A 20,262-nucleotide genomic window follows, 5' to 3' on the forward strand; every position below is an offset into this window, starting at 1 on the left:
AAGTAGTTACTAGCTTAAAGTATTGTGCCAATAATGATCCTTCTGGTAAATTTGGCATTCAGTTGAGACACAAAAGCTCTTAGTTTAATGAAAATCCTTGGAAAAGAAGACAAGATGGTTTGTTTAATTAGTATTCATTTATTTATATTTCTAATATCATATAGTATTGTCCTGTCAACCCATTACAAGTCTTGCCTTATTCAGTGTTGATTTATTGACATGTTTATGTAAGATGTTTTATTAGAAGGTGTGTGAGTGAAAGTTGTCTGATCAACAGGAAAAACAATTAGTCCATCTGCTGCCTGGAAAGATGTTGCAGTTAATGTAGGTAGCTATCGTTGTCTGTGTGTGTGTGTGTGTGTGTGTGTGTGTGTGTGTTGCTGCAGACAGAGACATGAGACAACTTAATTTCAGCTACTTAAGGCTTTAGCTAGTTAGCTACTTTAAAAAAAAAAAAAAATAAAAATATCTGGCTAAATGTACGCTATATATAGCATTAATGCCATTATGCTTAACGGTTACACTAACAAGCCATCAAAATTGATGGCTTGTATAATAAAAGTAACCATACGACACTATTGAGCAGTTATAATTGAGAGTGCAGCAATACCTGTATCGATATCAATACTGCTTATCAATACTTCAAATAATTTGATGCAAAAAATAAAGTATCACATAAAGAAATTAATGTGTCATGCCTACAGAGCACAGCACCTAGAGACACCAAAACTTAGGCCAAGCCAGGACCAGAGTCCTACATTATCAATCAGCATTGCAATAAAATAGAAAAATACAACTTCAGACAACTTTCACTCACACACCTTCTAATAAAACATCTTACATAAACATGTCAATAAATCAACACTGAATAAGGCAAGACTTGTAATGGGTTGACAGGACAATACTATATGATATTAGAAATCTAAATAAATGAATACTAATTAAACAAACCATCTTGTCTTCTTTTCCAAAGATTTTCATTAAACTAAGAGCTTTTGTGTCTCAACTGAATGCCAAATTTACCAGAAGGATCATTATTGGCACAATACTTTAAGCTAGTAACTACTTGTACACTATGTCAGACAATAAGCATCACTTCATTGAACTGCCAGTTTTCCATGTGGAGTTGTGCAGGACATTAGGCTACTTATAAATAATGCCTGACACAGCTAGTTTGCGCACCGAGCAACGGAATATATATTCATGTTACCGGTGGTATGCAACATTATTTTCCGTACGGGACGGCATATGTAAGCCCCGCTCTCAAAATAACAGCATCTGCCTCTGTGTCTGCGAGCATTTGACTGTGATGGTGGGGAGACCACTACCCGTGAGCGAGAGAGAGAGCGGGACGGTCAAATAGCTGTAATCCTGTGGGCTGTGTGAGAAGATAGACTCAGGCTCTGCATGACCTGTTGCTGCTAAACAGGCAGCGCTGTGGGCAACAGTTGGCCTGTGGACTGTTGTTTGACCACTAATGACGTTACGTATTATAACACAATATAGCACTAGCACATAGCAAGCCTCTGTAACGTTACTTAAGTGAAATAAACAATTCAATTAGCCGTTAGCGCACCCTGCTAGCCTGCCTGACAATATGAGGCGTCAGATATCTAACACCATCACACAAATTAGTCAACGTGAGCTAAGTTAGCAAGCTGTATGTTTAATCGAAATATCAAACAGAGTAGGCTAATAACGTGACACCAATCATTTTAATACGGTTTTATCTACTTACCAACAACTCCACCACTGCTTCCTGGCTCGCTGGCGAGTGGCGACCATGACTTGCTTGTCAGAAAGACGTCGTTGGTGTAGACACTTGTCACTCAAGCATGTCTGACCAATGGGGAAGCACCCGCCCCCACTGCGGTACGTTTGTGTCAAAATGATTTAAAAAAAAAACGACTTCAAAACTTTTTTCACTTCATTCAAAAAAAAAGAAAGTTCAATAAAAAAAAAACACTTCAAATGATTTTTTTTTTTTGCATTTAAACAGTTTTTTCTTTGATTGAAATTATTTTTTTTTGATTGAAAATGTTTTTTTTTTGATTGAAGCAACTTTTTTGGGATTGAATAATTAAGACACAAATGTCCTACCCATAACATGGTCCAAACACAAAAAAGATTACTTCAATCAAAGAAAACATTTTCAATCAAAAAAAAAGTGTTCAAGTGCAATTTTTTGAATCTCAAATATTTTTTTGCATTCAAAAACATTTTTTCTATGATTGAAAAGGTTTATTTTTTGATTGAAGTGATTTTTTTATTGAAAATATGTTTTGTTTGTTTGAAGCAACTTCTTTTTTGATTGAATTATAAAGACACAAATGTCCTACCCATAATATGGCCCAAACACAAAACAACAATACTTCAATCAAAAAAGTTGCTTCAAACAAAAAAACCTTCACTTCTATCAAAAAAAACATTTTCAAGCAAAAAAAAATAGTGTTCAAATGCATTTTTTTGAGTCTCAAATATATTTTTGCATTCAAACACTTTTTTTCTTTGATTGAAACGGGTTTTTTTGATTGAAAATATATTTTTTGATTGAAGCAACCTTTTTTTTGATTGAATAATAAAGACACAAATCTACCTCCATAGTAGCCAAATATCAGAAATGTTACGAATAAATCGTTCTAGAAATATGTGTAATAAAATCATTATTGACAGTTTTAATAAAAATGACTTTTTTTATAAATAGCGTTTTAAATAAATAGCACTTTGTTAAAAAAACATGCAAAACATAAATTTAGATTCTAAATTAATAGTTATGAGCTAAATCATGGCTGCAACAACCTAAACTTGGATACATTAAATTATAATTAACAAACTTATTAATAAAACTTTAACAAAAAAAAAAAAAAAAAACACGACCAAAATTACGTGAGACCACGTAATGGCGTCATTTCCTAAAGAACAACTGTATCGGTTCTTTGAAATGAACTTCGAGAGAACCGATTCGCTCAAACGAGGCAAGCTTCCTATCATTAACGACCACCAACCATCCCCCACATACAAGCGGCGTGAGAAAGACCCCTACTACAACAAACTCTTCAAGACTGATTCCTCAATTTACTAGCAAAGTTATAAGTATTTTAATTACGAACTTTTATTTTTATTTCAACTGTATTTGTTCCATTATTATAGCTATTTTCTGTAGTTGAATTTTACAGAATTATGTGACACTGATTTTAAATGATTATTAATAATAGCAATTGTTACATGCATTTTTAAGTGAATTTAATAGCCATTATGACTAGTCATTAAAATTTATTATTTTTTCTTAGTACCATACCTACCATAGAGGTACCTACTAATAAAATTAAAAGCATGACTTGTGTAATAATGGTTAGTAACTAAATTTGTAGTTGTACATTTAAAATATTTACTTTTATGTATAGAGGAATAAAACGTAACAATAGTACATGCAGAATAAAATGTCACATCATGAATATTCAATATTCCCTAAGGGGAGCACAGAGGAACTGGATTTGTCTACCAGCAAAACAGGCTTTCTGCTCTACTTAAGTCAGACAAAAATAATTAAATGTGTCCTGCTGTATAAGGCAATGTCTATTGAGAAATAGAGAAAGACAATGTCTATTTCTCTATATTGAGAAATAAGACACTGCTATTAGCTGTCAAGCAACAATGCTCTACATTGACTCTGACTGAACCTGTATGTCACATATTGCATCACTCCTCATGGTGAAGTAAAAACCACAACACTTTGAATATCACCCTCATGCATGTCATGTGCATTTCACAAAGAAATGAAAAAGACATTTCACCACACAAACAAAACAAAAACAAATTTGATAATCACTACCTTAAGGTCTTTGTTTGCCCTAGAAATAAATCTGTTTGCTGACGACAGGAGTCTAAATCTTAAATTTTATTAAGAGATATTTCCTATACTGCAATATATTTATATACCACCATTCATCATAAAGTAGGGGATGAATTTAACATCTTACAAATTCATTTGCCTTTTTTTTTTTTGTCAAAAATGTTTCTCATGGAATTAACATAATTATATAAAGACAATCTAACACAAAACAGCGCTGGTAGAACAACTAGCCACACAAATGTGATGCAATCTACCATGACAAATGTCAAATAAAACGGCATGAACAAGAACAAATAAACAATGAATTTGATGGGGTTTTCGTAAAACTGTACAAAAGTACCAGCAGGTGCAACAAACAATTGAAAAAGGAAGTACTGTTTCGATCACAGTTATTCATAGAGGGCTTAACGCTCACCCCGTAATGCATTGAAAGTATATTAAAGTTTCAATACGCAACTGTTGCAACTGTCATTAATGTAAAAGCAAGTATGTTTACTACAACGTTCTAGTTGAATCAACATGTTTTTAAGCCCCAGGGCCAATTCCCAGGATGTAATGTGTGCTGTTGCAACAATTACAGACTGTGGTTTTAAAAAATGGTTTACGAAACTATAGTGAAGAGAACATGAACGGGTGTCAATGTCCACATCCAAACAGACAACAACACTTATCTAAATTAATAATACCACCATGTTAATTAAACTGTCTAAATGTCATCAAATTCAAATTTGCTTACAAACTCTACAGTTTATCTCGAGCTGACCTACTAGGCATTGTAACAAATCAGGACAAGAATATCATGGTGAAATCCTACGTTCCAGATCCCATAACTGTGGTAGTAGAGAGAGATGGCTTATATTGCTGGGTTAAGTCTGTGTCTCGTTAAGTCTTGACATACATAAGCGCACTCCTGTGTCTGTTCGTTTAAAATGGATATATTAGGTGCAGGAGACTGCAAGTAATGTTCATACTCCACGGGTTCCTAGTGAGACTCTCCGTTGAGTGAGGAAACCTCCCCTCGCGGGGACGAGGATCTGGAGATCCCCTTCTCTGTGTTGTCTGAGTTGGATCCGCTCTGGCTGTGGTGGTCTCCAGATGTCGCGCTGGAGGACGAGCTGGAGGAGGGCTTAGTTTTCTCCTTAAAGTCTGTTATGATAACCGTCAGATCTCCCACTGTCACTTCCAGATGCTGTGCGCTGCTCCGGTCCACATTTTTTAACCTGGGCCTGCAGGATAGAGAGCAATAAAGAACAAATCAGATTTGCTAGTCTTGACTTCACTTGAGCTGAATAATGACACTATTGCCTTCTGTAGAGCTGCTTTATTAGATGAATTGAATGTTTACAATTGATGAACTTTGCAACATTGACACCGTTATTGAACTGAACTGAATCAACATTAAACATTCTGACACAACTGTCTTCAGTAGAACTTATGAATTTTGCTAAATTAACACTCATTTACCCGTTTATTACCGTGAAGCTGCTTTAAAACAATCTGTATTGAACAAAGCACTATGTAAAGACCAGCGGCCTTGGTTTTGCAGGCATTTTCTCATCCATAGGCAATTAAAAAAGACTTAGGGAGGCAATGAACCAAACTAATGAGCTAAGAGATTATGACATCAGAATCATTGATTTGAAGACTTACTTGGCATACATAAAGATATATTTGAACAAAGCTCTGTACTTAACATTTTTCATAAGGAACTAACCCTAACATTTTTAAAATGCATAGTCCTTTTTTAAAATGGAGTAAAACAGCGATATGGTGAAATACTACAATTTTAAATATTACAAGCTGATTTTCACCATCATTACTTCAGTCTTCAGTGTCACATAAGATATTATTCTAATATGTTGATCTGGTGCTCATGAAACTTTTTTTTATTTGAAATTCTTTTATAAAACCTCTGTCACTAAAGGGAGAAAAATGTTCTATAATTCTCAGTACATTGTGGCAGGTAAAATATTTTATACTGAAATAGACAACAATATTATACATTTTCCACAGTGTGAGGTGTGCTACGTAAAATGCAAAATAAACAACTAGTTAATTAGTTTGGGGAGTAGGAACTACTTAGTAAATTCATAAACACAGTATTGCAATGTTTCACCTCATTTTCTTGTGGCTGTTCTTTTTCAGTGTCGGTGCTCTCTCATTCTTGTCCTTCTCAGTCTTTTCCTTTTTCTCTTTTTTAGGCTGTGTGGGTGAAGCAAACTGCTGTGTGACTTGCTGGGCTACCAGTTGGGGAACAGGACGAGGTTTCCTGTGAGGGGAAAAAAATAAGAAAGTGTGAGAGGCGAGAAAGTGAGATTTCTCAAATCGGGATAACAAACTCACTAGGGCCAAATGGAAAGGACTATGTGGGGGGAAAACAAGTTAAAACAAGCAAGTGTCGTAGCCAGTTGAGTAATCTTGCCTACATGGAGTAATCGGAGAAGAATGTGTTTTCTCAGTAGTTGAGAAACGGACACAATTTTACTCATCGGTTTTCCTTTATACAGCAGGGAAACAAAAACCCTGGTAATTTCACTTCCTAATACAAGCTAATATATCCCTAATACTAGCTTTCCATGCCTAAACATGAACCTTAAATATTAATAAAAAGGCTATAACATTTTATAAATTTTTTAGATACATGGTATATTATTTAATAAAAATAAAATGGAACTAGACTGCAATTACACTAGATTGTGCTGAGAAAATTACATTTTAAATTATACAAATTAACATCCACTTTTGCATGATTGATAGACTAAGAAAAACTAAACCACACTGAAGAGAGAAAAAAAAGAACAATTCTATATTAATAATTCTCATAAAAATCTATTTAAAACACCAGCTCTTGATTGAACCAATGGATGTAAGTGACCAATTGGCCACTGCTAGAACAGCCCTTGTTCTGCTGAGGTCTGTTTGTAGGATACTGTCTTGCTCTTATGTTAACGCATCAGTTGTTGCACCCCTAATTAACGATCCGACCGCTGTGGCAATTACAGATTATATCTGGACCTACACTGTAAAAACTAAAGGAGCCTCAAATATCCTGTCGGATACTCAAGGAACTTAAAAATGTAATTTAGGTGCCTCAAAGCTCTTTCTCCTATAGTAGGGTTACTGGAGGAGCATTGACAATATTTGAGGTTCTTGCTGGAACTTATGGGGTCCTTTAAGCACTTTGTATTTAGTTCAGAGGTTCTGGAGTCACCTTTTCATTACCATGAGTCCTCAAAGTGCTTTGGGGGAAAATAGAGGAACTTGAATGTGATAAAAGGGTTATTGGAAGATCTTTTAACATTTAAGTGGTTCCTGGAGGATCTCTTATGTTAAAGCCAGCTTCTGGAGGAACCCAGTGGTTCAGTGAGGCCAGAATGATATTATTATTATCCTATTATTACTTAAGTTTGATTCAGTATATATACCCAGGTGAAAAATACGTATAGGCTACTATTAAAAATGAACTTGAGTGTGTTTTTAGTAGGCCTTCAATACAAATATAACCTACTTTAATGCATTTTAATACATTTAACAGTAGCCTACGTCTTTTTCACCTGGGTAGCTTACATTTATTTAGTATAGGCCTATTTTATTGATTAATTTAAACCTTAAACAACAACACTAAATAATAATAATATTAATAAAAAAATTCATTAATTATTATTGAATAAATAATAGTAATAAAATAATATTTTTTACTTCTTCATAAATTATTATTTGAAGAAGAAGAACCAGGAGGATAAAGGTTTTATTCAGTCACGAAACTGCTGCTGTTCCTCTGCTGTCGTCGCTTCAGTGATGCTCGCGCTGCTCGCGCGCAACAAAGCTCAAAAGTAACGGCTCTCTCCTCATCAAAGCCTGCCGCATCTTCCGCCGTTTGTTCGGCTCTCCGTTCCAAGGTTTGTAAACTCGCCAACGAAATATAAATACTCACTATTCAAACACACACATATATAAACTAAATTTATTATACATTACTACGTTTTTACAGTGTTTACCACTCGTTTATTGCTATGGTTTATTGAACAGTATCTGGTATGAAGGTTTTAGCTGCGATGCAAACTACGTTGATCTAATGAACAAATTGAAATTATTGACTTATTGTCTTAGATTGATTTAAAGTTAGTCATTCAATTCAACATATTCTGTACAACTGTGTCTTCAAATTGCTGATATAACTTACAGCCTAACTAATTTAGCTGATTCCTGCTGTCGTCATTGGCGTTTGTTATGAATAACAAAAGCAGATTAATATAGTTTGGTCTGTTTTTGTTTAGCCTAACTTTACTTACTACAGCCTACAGGTGCCCTCATTCTCTCAGATATCATTTTGAATCCATTTAGTGGTCAATAAATACTATGTTGTGAATAATCAGCTTTGTTATTTTGTTTCCCCAGAACAACCAGTACAATGTTTCAGTGGCAACATTGAATTACAGTAAGTACCTGCACCACATGCAAGTACTTTATTACTATGAACTTTCTCTGTGTGCAGTTGTATTGTTTGACTGTGTACTTGTGTTTTTTAATCAGTTATTCTCTGAAAATCTTCTTCCCTCATGCTCTCAAATCTCATTCATGTTACATTCATGTAATATTACTGGTTTGGAGCCAATAATGCTATGCATTTTTTATAGGCTATACCTTAATCATATGCATTTGAATATAAGACATTTGAACCCTGAATTATAACTTCAAGTTTGGTCTTTTTCGACAAAAAAAGGAAAAAGCTATTAAATGGCTTCATAAGACTTACAACACAACCCATAACACATGAGTTGTGAATTCATTGATTATTTTTAGGATCTTTTCTGGGACATTTTTGGAGCTTAACCATTTTTATATAAATTGTTGCATTGAATTGAACTAGACAAGTGTACATAAGAATGGTTTCATGAATGATTTACACAATATTTTTCTGCTTGTGTTTCATGCAGTGAAAGTGAATGGTGACTGGGGTTGCATTATGCCTGAGATCTGCTTTTGGGTTCCACAGACAGAAAGTCAAACAGGTTTGGAACGTCACAAGGCTGAGGAAATTATTTGAATTTCACAACAATCACTTTAATAACCTTACTAACAGTAAATTTTGTATTTTGCAGGGATCTCGGTAAGCTGAAATACAAGTTTGAAGAAGAATAAAAATCCTCCTGTAGACCTGAAAATCACTGAAGTGCCTGGACCATCCACCAGAAAAGAGGAAAAACAAACGGAAAATGAAGCTGATGCACCTTTTCACTTTTCTAACTCGTTAAAGGGATACTCCACTTTAAAATGAAAATTCTGTCATCATATACTCACCCTCATGTTGTTTCAAACCTGTATGAATTTCTTTCTTCTGCTGAACAGAAAGGAAGATATTTAGAAGATTATCAGTAACCAGACAGTTTTTGGGTCCCATTGACTTCCATAGTATATTTTTTTCCTACTAAGGAAGTCAATGGGACCCAAAAACTGTCTGGTTACTGATAATCTTCTAAATATCTTCCTTTCTGTTCAGCAGAAGAAAGAAATTCATACAGGTTTGAAACAACATGAGGGTGAGTATATGATGACAGAATTTTCATTTTAAAAGTGAACTACTCCTTTAAGTACCTCACATGTCCCTTGTGAAGATTTTATAATTGATTGCATTTTATGTTGCAGCGAGTAAAGGTGCGTCACATTTGTGAATTTCGTGAAATTACACAGGCAAAAAGGTCCATTGACCATTGTCAGCAGTGTAGCAATGTAATGTATGAAGCACCACACAAAATTGCTGAACAGTAGCGTCAGACTTAAGCGAACTGAAACACGTTTTAAAATTAAGTGTAGATGGACATTTTTAATTAGTCAATTTTAATTTTTTACCTTGATTTATTACATGGAACGTGTTTTCCATGCATTTTGTTGAGATGTCTCTTGTGTAGCCTATTGTATACACATGGTTGATTATTCATGTTACTTAGGCCTATGTATTATACAATTTTTTTTGTGTGTATTCATTGATATTAATCTATTACTAGCTTTTTTCCCCAAGTGCATTGAAGTGTATGTATTAAAATGGATCTAAAATATGTAATAAACAATTCTTATTTTGTATTTGGTTCAGTTTGTTTATTATAATAGAAGTTTATGGTAACCGTAGTAACAACATGAAATTAATTTAATACAAATAATAAAAAATAATAAAAAACTGAAATTTGGTTCCTGGAGGCACCCACAGTGGTTCCACACAGTGCTTCATATAAGAGTTCCTCAGGAAACCTGTGTGGTTCCTCAGAGAACCACCCCTTTTTAAAGGGTGCCTAGAGGATCTAAAGACGGTTCCGCCGGTGTGGCAAAGTGAAGAACCCCAAAAGGTTCCTCCAGGCACCTTTAATTTTTACAGTGTACGAGCTGAACTACCCATACTGATCTCAGATCAGAGCTCAGGGTCAAGTCCCCTCAGTAGCTTGGTGTTTAGAACGACTGTTGCTCTAATGTCAAGAACAACAGCTGTTACACCAAAAACAGACCATAACAGAGCAGTATGAAGGCCAGCATAGTTGCTGTCTGCTTTGCCAGCACACACACAGTGATTTTAAAAACAGCTTCTCAGTATCTGTGCACTGGTGCAATGTTTACGCTTTCATCCATAACCCCCGAGTGCTTTGGGAATAGCTAATTAAGTCACACATTGTGAAATTAGGACATCTAGAGCTTTAAAGCGGAGCAGCCAAGAACTGGTCATTAGCATTGATCCTGAGCCCAAAGCAAGTGAAAATAGCCATTATTATTGTTGTTACCTCGCTGCATGTCAAGACCTGGCTGCTTGCTGTGGATTTGTCACACCCGTCACACTCAGCACTGTTAGACGTGCCATTCAGAGTAAATCAATCGATCACTTTGTGATGTATTTCTTCCATGCCAGACAAGATTAATTCAGCCTTAACATTGCTGATCCTGCTTAATTCTGAATGTTTGTTATGAGCGAGTGAGAGATTTTGTGAAATTACTCAGTCATTAGTCACTCTTCGTCTCACGCATACATGTTGCAACTACGCTTTTATATAATCCAAACTATTTGGTCAATACTGTGTTTATTTTTGCAATAATGACTCACTGACTTTATATAATCCTGCTTATTACATGGCTACTTTTTAAATAAATAAAATGGACATAATAAAATAACTTAGTCAAAGGCCCCATGTACACTTGGTATTAAAGGGTTAGTTCACCTAAAAATAACAATTATCCCATAATTTACTCACCCTCAAGCCATCCTAGGTGTACATGACTCTTCCACACTTGGAGTTATATTAAAAAAACCTGGCTCTTCTAAGCTTTATAATGGGAGTGAACGGTCCCCTAGATTTTAAAGCCCAAAAAAGCGCATCCATCCATGATAAAAGTAACCCATACGGCTCCAGAGTGTTAATAAAGGCCTTCTAAAGCGAAACGATGTGTTTTTGTAAGAAAAATATCCATATTCATAACTCTATAAACCGGGGTGCTTTTTTTGGTCTGGTTCTCAAGGGAGCACCTGGATATGTTGCTTGGTACTCATCAGGACTTTACACGGGCGCACTTATCCTACAAGCTTTCGTCACCACTTTCCTCACCATCTTCCTTTTATTTTTATTTTATTTGATTAACATTGATGACACAGACAACAGCAGACTGCTGTCACTTTAAGACCGCATGTACGGACCAAATATACTGAGACGCATCCGGTTTCTTTCTCAACTGTTCACTTGTGACATAACCATGAGAATACTTGCCGAGATGGGTATTTTGACAATCTTGTGTGTATGTGTTCGTTTAAGCACAATTAAACATAAAACAGGAATCAATTCGGTGTTAGAGAGCTGTCTGAAACACGCCTTTCGCTCTTCTCTGTGCGAGCATTTGGGGTTTTGCGGCTGTGATGACACCATGCGAGTCCCTAATTTCACCTCTTCTTCTGCATTTAAAATTGTTTGAATGTGCATTGAATGTGAATTGTGTTGATTGGCAAGACAAAACACGTCTAATCATCACTCTATGATGGTTAAACTTAGCAGTTAATCCACGCATCACATAATCATCAAAATCGCTTCCCTCCACATTTTCTGGTGTGCACTGTGCATAGTTTATTTTTACTACGCATTTTTATAAACTATAATCACTGGCTTCCGGTAACGGCCTAATTCCACTTCCGCGAGTCTAGTTCCAGCGGAAGTGTGATCTAAGACCCGACTCATGATGTATTTACGAGCGTGGAAGTGCAGAGGATAGAGCAAAACAAAACACCGGTCATGAATTAAAAGTCTAAAGCAATAATCTTTTTAAGACAAATGTAAAAGGATTTCGATATAAGAAAAGATGTGATTGAGTTTGTTGCCCGGCCCTATTAGTTTGAACCGCTAGAGGCGTTGACTCTCACCTATGCTTACGCTACTCCTACGTCGAGTCAGAGGTCACTCTTCTGCCGGAACTCGACTTGCGTACAGCCGTTTCCGGAAGCCAGTGATTATAGTTGAATTAAAGTTTATAGTTGATTTGACATTTCGGCACTTCAACGCGTACTTGCACGTTCGTGTTAAGTGCATTTTTGAGAAACACACGTAGAAAAGGAACAAACATTTGTTACCTCGCACACAGAAATGCATCTTATAGCTATGAGATCCACCGGGAAAAGCCACTCACGCCATTACGCTGCATGGTCTTGCAGGGCTTTTCTTTTTTGTGTGCAGAGCCCTTCGCCTGACATGAGGTAAATAGCGTTGCAGACACTAGTGAATCCATGATTTATTAGACTATCAATTTAATTTTATCGAGCCATCACTTTATTTTTCCAATCCACTGGTCACAATTGAAAGCCGAACTCAGAAATAACGTTTATCCATTTGCTTTGCTTCGTAGACAGAGTCTGGCATGGCATAATTGAAAAGCATTTTCTTTCTCGCGGGGGGACGCTTGTCTGAAGTTTAAAATCCATTGGTTACCCGTAAGCCAATCACATAACGTTTGGTTATGGCGTGTGTTATGCGCATGCTCAGCCGCATCTAACTTCCACTGTAAACACATGTATGATGCGAAAACAAAACCATCGAGCGAAATACCGGAGTGAACATGGCTGTGCGCGACTTTTGCAGATAATGTGAAGTAAATCTACGCATCCACGGTACAATCAGTGTCTACGTCACGGCTCTCAGCCCGCCCTCTGTTCGTTGATTGGCCGGCTGTTTTCAGGCTGGAGGAAAACGGAAAGCTATTACGCTGTCTCAGACGGAGTACAGAAGCGAAATGAAATTGAGCAGAAGTAAGAAGTCTGACGTAGTCAGGCTAGGCAATAATATAAATTAATAATAATAAATAAGTAAATAAATTAAAGCAATGGAACAGTGGCCAAATCAGTCGGCAGGACACCGGGATTGTTCCTGACTGACCGTGGGGCTGCAGGCTGTGCAATGCCGAGTACATTCGGGGCCATTCGGGTTCGAAAATGCATGCTGTTGTGTCAGACTCGGGTCTAATTTTATCAGGTCTGTCTCAGGTCGGGTTTTTCTTTTGAAAAAAAAAATTATGCATGTCGGTTTTGGGTAAGAAGTGATTCGGGTCAGGTACAGAAATCCAGCACATCCCATAGACTTTCAATGGATTTAAGGTCTGGACTCAGAGGTGCCAATTCATGTGTAAAAATGATTCTTCATGCTCCCTCCCAACCAATCTTTCACAATCTGAGTCTGATGAATCTTGACATTGTCATCCTGGAATATGGCCATGATGTGTCTTCCTACATGGTTGTTTAAGAAATGAAAAGCTACACACTCAATTAGGGTTAGAAGAGCTGTTGCCAAACACATAACATGCTAGAAACATAATCACTGCATTAACCATGCAATCATAGACTCTTAAGTATTCGGCTATTTAAATCCAAACAGCGACTTATATTTTTGGACGAGCGTATATCCAATATTTAAAAATGTAAAAAAAAGAAAGAAAAGCTAACTGATATGGTACCAATATATTGTGTATTCTTAGCAAAACGTCACTGAATGCGAAGGCTCTCACAATGTGACTTGGCATCTCATACATTTAAGTCAGTTTCATTAGTAAATTGATTCATTTTAAGTTTTTTCATGTAATCATGTCAATGTCAGCTATTATGTAAGCACAGTAACCAAATGTGTCTGCAAAGATGTCTTTTCTTACAGAAGTGGACAAACAAAAACATTTTTCCCACATTACTGTGTTAATTTAGAAGGACACAAGGGCTGCGTTCTCTCCTCTGAGCCAAGAGTCTCTCAGATGTGTTCATATCTGCATGTTTGTATTATGGTGTAATGACTGTACTGGGGAGGATTGTGTACTCATGGGCTTGAGCGATGGGAGGGGACACCATGATTAATGCGCTACACTGTGTGAACATGCAGTCTCCATACTGCTCCTTCCTTCGCTCCACTGCCAAGCCCCGTTTGACAGATGGCCCACTGCCTCCCACTGTCCCACCTCTCCACACTCCGTTTTCGGCTGTTCTTTCCAAGCATTTGCGTTTTCTTTTAGCTGCTTTTCAAAATCCCACACTGCAGTTCCACATTGCTTCTCCCTTGCTTTGGGATCCAGCTTTCTCTCCTTTCATCAAAGGCTCATAACTGTCAGAATCGAAATGAGGTCAACCCGTTTGAGACTGTATGGGCATGTGCTTTTGCAAAACATATGCAAAATTTCACTAATAAATGATAACAGACTATTGTAATTACTGAATAATGTGGATGTTTTATGTGGCTTTTGGTTTATTTGGCATTGGCATGCTGGGAACGCTTTCTCAGACTGCATTAGTTTCGCCTTTTTGGGCAAAGAGACGAGAACTCACAGTGCAGCACTCTGGGTTTCTGCACACATGCAATTAGAGAGGATTTCACATGCTGCTCAACTCCTTCAAATGGAACACTGTAGCAACTGACTAATATAATGCCTCCTGTCCTGTACATAAAAAAATAAATATTTCAGAAATATAATTAAAATTTAAATATTAAAATTGCAGCCTAATTATACATGGCTTCCTTGATATTTCACATTTCTATCATAGTGCATTTTTTTTTGTTTTTTTTTGCATCAAGCATTAAAAAAACATGACTATGACTGCAAAATATGATGGTTAGATTCATGCTTTCCTCCGTAATCATTCACATTCGAAATCCTGTTTGTCATCACCTCACCGACACTGACAGTCATAAGGGATGATTGGTCGGTCCAGTTCTCTAAGTGATACCCCTATAGAGCGCACAGGTTAAGTCAACAAATTATAATCGACTGCCTTAAATTTGTTGTGACAGCACAAATGAACATTAATGTCAAGTCAAATAGAGCTCCAATGTGAAACACAACATAATACAGCGTTCTTTTGCTTAATCTGTCATCGCGAGAGGTCGAGTAAAAAGAAAAAAAGCGCTTGGTCTAGAGGGGACATTCTCTCTATTTGTGGTAACTGAATGGTATAATACTGCAGAGGGAATACTTTTGCTGGGGGGCAAAGAGTGTCGGTACACTGAAATTAGAGGTTTGCTGGCAGGTTCTGTGGGTCAATGGGGGAAAGGCTTGAAATGTTCAACAAGAAGCTCTGCAGCTTCATCAATTAACTGTCAGTCTGTCAGCACAAGGTAACAAACTAGGTAAACAAGCCACTCTTCGAACAAGAGCAAATATAGCCAGTGTCGAAGCAACATTAAAAAAACATTCACTCAGAGGCTTGTATTGTGTGATTTTAAAGAGATTATTCACCTTAAAATAAAACTTGTCATATTTTTTTCACCCTCAGGTTATTCTAAACCTGTATGACTTTCTTACAATGTGTGGAAAACAAGATATTTTGAAGACCTGTTTTTGACCTTATAATGAGAGTTAATGGGGTCCAAAACAACATAGAACCCCGCTGACTTTCATTGATTTGACGGGGAAAAAAAAGGACGTATACATTTTTCATAATATCTTGCTGAAAAACATGTCTTCTGACCCAAATGAAATATCTGATAAGATGGCCAACAAACATGCTCTAAATTAACCCGTGTATCATTCACCACACATCAGTCAGGCTCAGCTAAATTGTGCCCTTATAAAACATTAATCTGCAGTCCGCTGCACACAACCGCAATTTATACAAACACCCTGTTGTCATTCACATTTGACGGTTGCTTGGAAAGATAATGAAGCAAAAAGCAGCAATCAGAATCAATGCATGGTCTTTGCATTTACGTATACAATTGCTTTCCAAACGCAGCATTACAGCAGAAAAGTGAACACGCGGTGTCAAGAAGCTCTCCATTCTTCGTAAATGAATGGCCTGCGAGTATCACACAATCAAGAGGACATCATCATTAAAACCCATCATTTGTGGCCGTCTCCGAGGCATTATAACAGGGCAGATGTGCAATCATGGGTTTATTTATGGGTATGAGTGTCCGTGCATGTGTGTGTGTGTGCGTGCATCCTGATGTGATGATGCCTCCTCTGATGACAGCATTCTTGATTAAGCCGTTGAATGCAAATGAGTTCAGGCCGTCTGGACGCCAGCTGCTGCGGTGGCCTGGACGAGTGACAGCACCCCACCCCCACATAAAAAATCCTCCGCCCTCCCACACGCACTTTTGCAGTGAAAATGAACATTTGTTGGCTTCAAATAACTGCTGTAATACTTTAATTCAGCAGTGGTAATGGGATCTGAAACTTGAAAGATAATTAAAGCTTTATAAACAATCTCCCTAAAGAAAGATGATCATTATCTGGTGCTGTTGTTGAGAGCTGAGGTCTGTCATCATCATCATCTGCTTTTAGTGTGCGTTTATGTTCCGAAACGCAGATGAGGAATGCTTTACTTCCTGACCTGATCTCATCTTAATGACATAAGGGAAATAACTGACTGCCGACTCAGTCGCTGGCTGTTCCAAAACAGGATTTTTATGACGGATAAGATGAAGGTGAGAAAATACGAGCCCATTAAATGTCTTCTTTGATGAGGTCATTAGCACTCTCTCCTGGATCTCTGCCACGGGATAGATGCTATCTGTGAGGCCGATAAAAGCAGAGCATCGGCTGATATCGACTGTAGATTCTCTGAAAAAAAACACGTAGGCCTACTGTGTATGATTGAACCCCTCATTCTCTACAACTAATTAAAATCTCTGGTTTTATTTGACTTTGTACTCTTGGTTTCCTCCATATACAGTCACTGTAATATCGTCCTAAGGCGCAATCACATTTAGGGCTGGAACGACACTTCGACGTAATCGATTACGCAAATTAGTTAATATGCGTTGATTCCTCGCACTGTTTATGTTCCCCAATGATGGCGGGTCCCGGGAAACATGCAGAGAATCAGCAATTACAAAAATAGAGCCCGATCTAAAGTGTGGAAATGTTTTAAACATTTCAAACCAAGGCAGCACAACTTGCAAAAGCATCTAAAAAGAAAAAACCTCATGGTGCTCTCTTACGACGAGACGTAAACGACGAGAAAACGACGAGAAAACGACGAGACGGCAGCGTTAGTATTTGGACTATTACAGTGCGGTTTTACACAACACAAGAATACGGTTGTCAGTCTCATGTTTTGTGCTTAATACAGCATTCCACTTTTTACGAGCTGTCGTGGCTGCGACATTACAAAGCATACAACGCTGTTGTTGGTTATTTAAACTCGTGCCTCAATTTGACTCATTTATTTAATTACGCGCTGTCGATCGTGGTAAAACTTCACGGTTTTATGGACACCGCAATGTTTGACACTGTCGCTTTGGATAGTTAGAATGCGGTTGTTTGATCATACAGTTGAATGAACAAATTCAAGCAGCTACTTTAATCTCCTGAATGAACAAAACATTTTAGGAATCACACTTGTAAGCAGTTGCTGCTGTAAATCCCCCAAAAGCGACTGTGAACGCAGCCATAGTAAACACCCAAGTACGTAAATTAGGCTAACTAAAGGATTAATCAACTATTCAGAAAAAAAAAATCAATAGATTAACCAGGAGGGAAAAAAATAACCGTTAGACTATTCGATTAATCGGTAGATTAATCGATTGAAAAAAGATATGGTTTGTTCCAGCCCTAGACAGTAGACACATTTCAGTGAAATTGTCAGAGCTGAAAGCAACAATCAGCAGCACCAATGCATTTTCGGTGACATTTCATGGGCAAAAAAGGTCCATTGTCTATCGGCAATAGCGTTGCAACATATAAAGCATAGCTCACATAGAAGTCACTTTCAAAGCAGGCAGCTTTCTGTTAGTCAACGCGGCAAATTCCCATTACCAACTTGAACCAGTTGCGAAATCTGTGTTGGGAAATGACATGCATTGATTTCGACCATGAAAATTCTCTGAACAAAAGTAAAATTGACCCCACATTTAGTAACCGCTTTACCCAAGCATTAATTCTTTGAAAGTTAATTGCTTGTCCTTCTGAATTTGTTCCTCTTCATTAAAAATGCTCTATTACACATATTGCAATAGGCGGTCTCTTTTCATCCCTCCAAATCACTAACATGCTTTTCAACTGGTCTTTACCAAACACATCATTACATCAAGATGCTTGGAAACAATGAATCATACAAGTATTAATCTTCCAATTTTACGACATGAGTAGATACTAACGGTAGGATTGGTGAATACCAAAGTTGTTTGAACTGCCAAAAGAACAACTTACAACTATTTGCTTATAGGTTGTGTCATGATGACTTGCCAATGTACTTGTCTAGAATTACAAATTAACTGAAATACACCCCAATTACTTCTGAAATAGCCTAAATTTACAAGGATTTCATTGATGTTTTACCAACGGAGCTGTTTAGTAATGTGACACTGATTGCTCACATTTGTTCCTGAGGTTATAAACATTGTATTAACTGTGTAATTATTAATACACACACACGGCTAATGGCTGAGTCTCAAAACATAGTGAGCTGGCTATCAGGACTGCTATTGTGGCTACCGAATAAAGTCCAAATATTACGTCCAGTTAGGCAGTTCACTAGATTTGAGGATTGTTAGCATTCAGATATCGTTTGGCACTCACCGCGTTGACGTTCCCTTCCTGACATCGCACATCATGCATTTGAACGCTTCGGCGCTGTTCTTGAATGTACACACGCTGCAGTCCCAGTAGCCGTCGTCAGAGGAGGGCTTCGCTTGCCGTTTCGGCCTTCAAAAAGCAAAACAAACAGAAAGAACATCACATCTCGGACTGTAGAAAGCTCCGTAACACATATGTGATTTTATCCATGCAAGTCAGCGGGAGGCCTGCGCAAGCGACGCGTTCTTTAATGAAATGACACTTTAGGTTGATAAAACAGCCAGTCCGCCATGGTGGCCACTCTGTTGCGTCTTTCTCATTCACGCGCGCTGCCTAATGGTCTGTTTCGAGTCCTGATATGGCCTCGAGTGTCTTGAAGCCACGGCTGTGGGAGTTTCTTTCTGTTTGTTTTTACCTCGTCGGACTCCTCTTGTCTCCCATGCTGCAGAAACTTTGTGCGAAGCGTGCAGGCACAGCCGCCTCTCGCGCTCTGTCCTCTCTCTCTCTCTCTCGCGCGCGGCTCCCAGCTGTCGTAGAAAAACTCCAGCGCAGCGGTGGTCACGTGACTGTGCTCGACCAATCCAGCGTCGATTTATTTTCTCAAAAGTAGGGTCGTGGGTTTTACTGCTCCCCTCTTAAATTAAAGTCATTCGTTCCTGGCACTTCCCACGAATAGGGTACAAAACAGTGCCTAAACTCGAAAAAGTCAAGTGTTTTTCTGTTTTAGCAAATGGTCAGTGGAAACTTTTTAAATTAGCCATTTTGTTTTTCTATTGTTTTCCAATGATGTTACCAAAATATGGGTCTAAATGCAGCTTAAAACCTTGATTTGTGTTTTGCTGTTTTCTAACAACAAATATCAAAAGGAAATAGACTGTTTATAAAATAAATACAACCTAAACAAAGAATACAACAAACATGGTTAAGATGGTTGCAATTTCGGCCTAAATTAGGCTCTGAGGACTAGCAAGTTTGCAGCCAAATGTTTTCCCATTTTTCCATTCCCAAAAGATTATTAGCATGATTTTTTTTCTTCCTTACAATAACTTTGATAATTGGATTGATTGGTTGAACTTGAGACGGACAAACAAATGTACTCAGTAATTTTTACTAAAATGAACAATGTCAGTTCAGTCGTTCATTTAAACGATTTGTTGTATGATTTGAATCTTTAGACGCATTCAATTCCACTTTTTTTGTATGTATATTCATGAAATGTGTGGAAATTTCACAAACTTACATCTGCTAATGATATGAAGTAATATCATGCAGTTAATGCAAACTGCTATTTTTGATGTTTGATGTCTTTCTTACTGAGAATGCAGACACTTATTTTAAACCTTGATAATAATGTGAAATATTATTTGTTATCAAGACCAGTGTGCTTGAATTATATC

At 37.3% G+C, this 20,262-nt stretch overlaps 1 protein-coding gene across 1 annotated transcript; it reads right to left on the reverse strand.

Annotated features, from left to right (window-relative positions):
* Window positions 1–3,883: 3,883 nt before the first annotated feature.
* Window positions 3,884–19,393, reverse strand: yaf2 (YY1 associated factor 2). Its single transcript, XM_081363578.1, has 4 exons — window positions 19,281–19,393; window positions 18,869–18,994; window positions 5,970–6,122; window positions 3,884–5,079 (listed from the first exon to the last, which is right to left on the reverse strand). The coding sequence occupies exons 1-4, from the start codon at window positions 19,304–19,306 to the stop codon at window positions 4,836–4,838; spliced, it is 549 nt and encodes a 182-aa protein (XP_081219704.1). The 5' UTR covers window positions 19,307–19,393; the 3' UTR covers window positions 3,884–4,835.
* Between the last annotated feature and the right edge of the window lie 869 nt (window positions 19,394–20,262).

The sequence above is a fragment of the Scardinius erythrophthalmus genome, assembly GCF_964197995.2.
Source record: "Scardinius erythrophthalmus genome assembly, chromosome: 4".
Classification (NCBI taxonomy): domain Eukaryota; kingdom Metazoa; phylum Chordata; class Actinopteri; order Cypriniformes; family Leuciscidae; genus Scardinius; species Scardinius erythrophthalmus.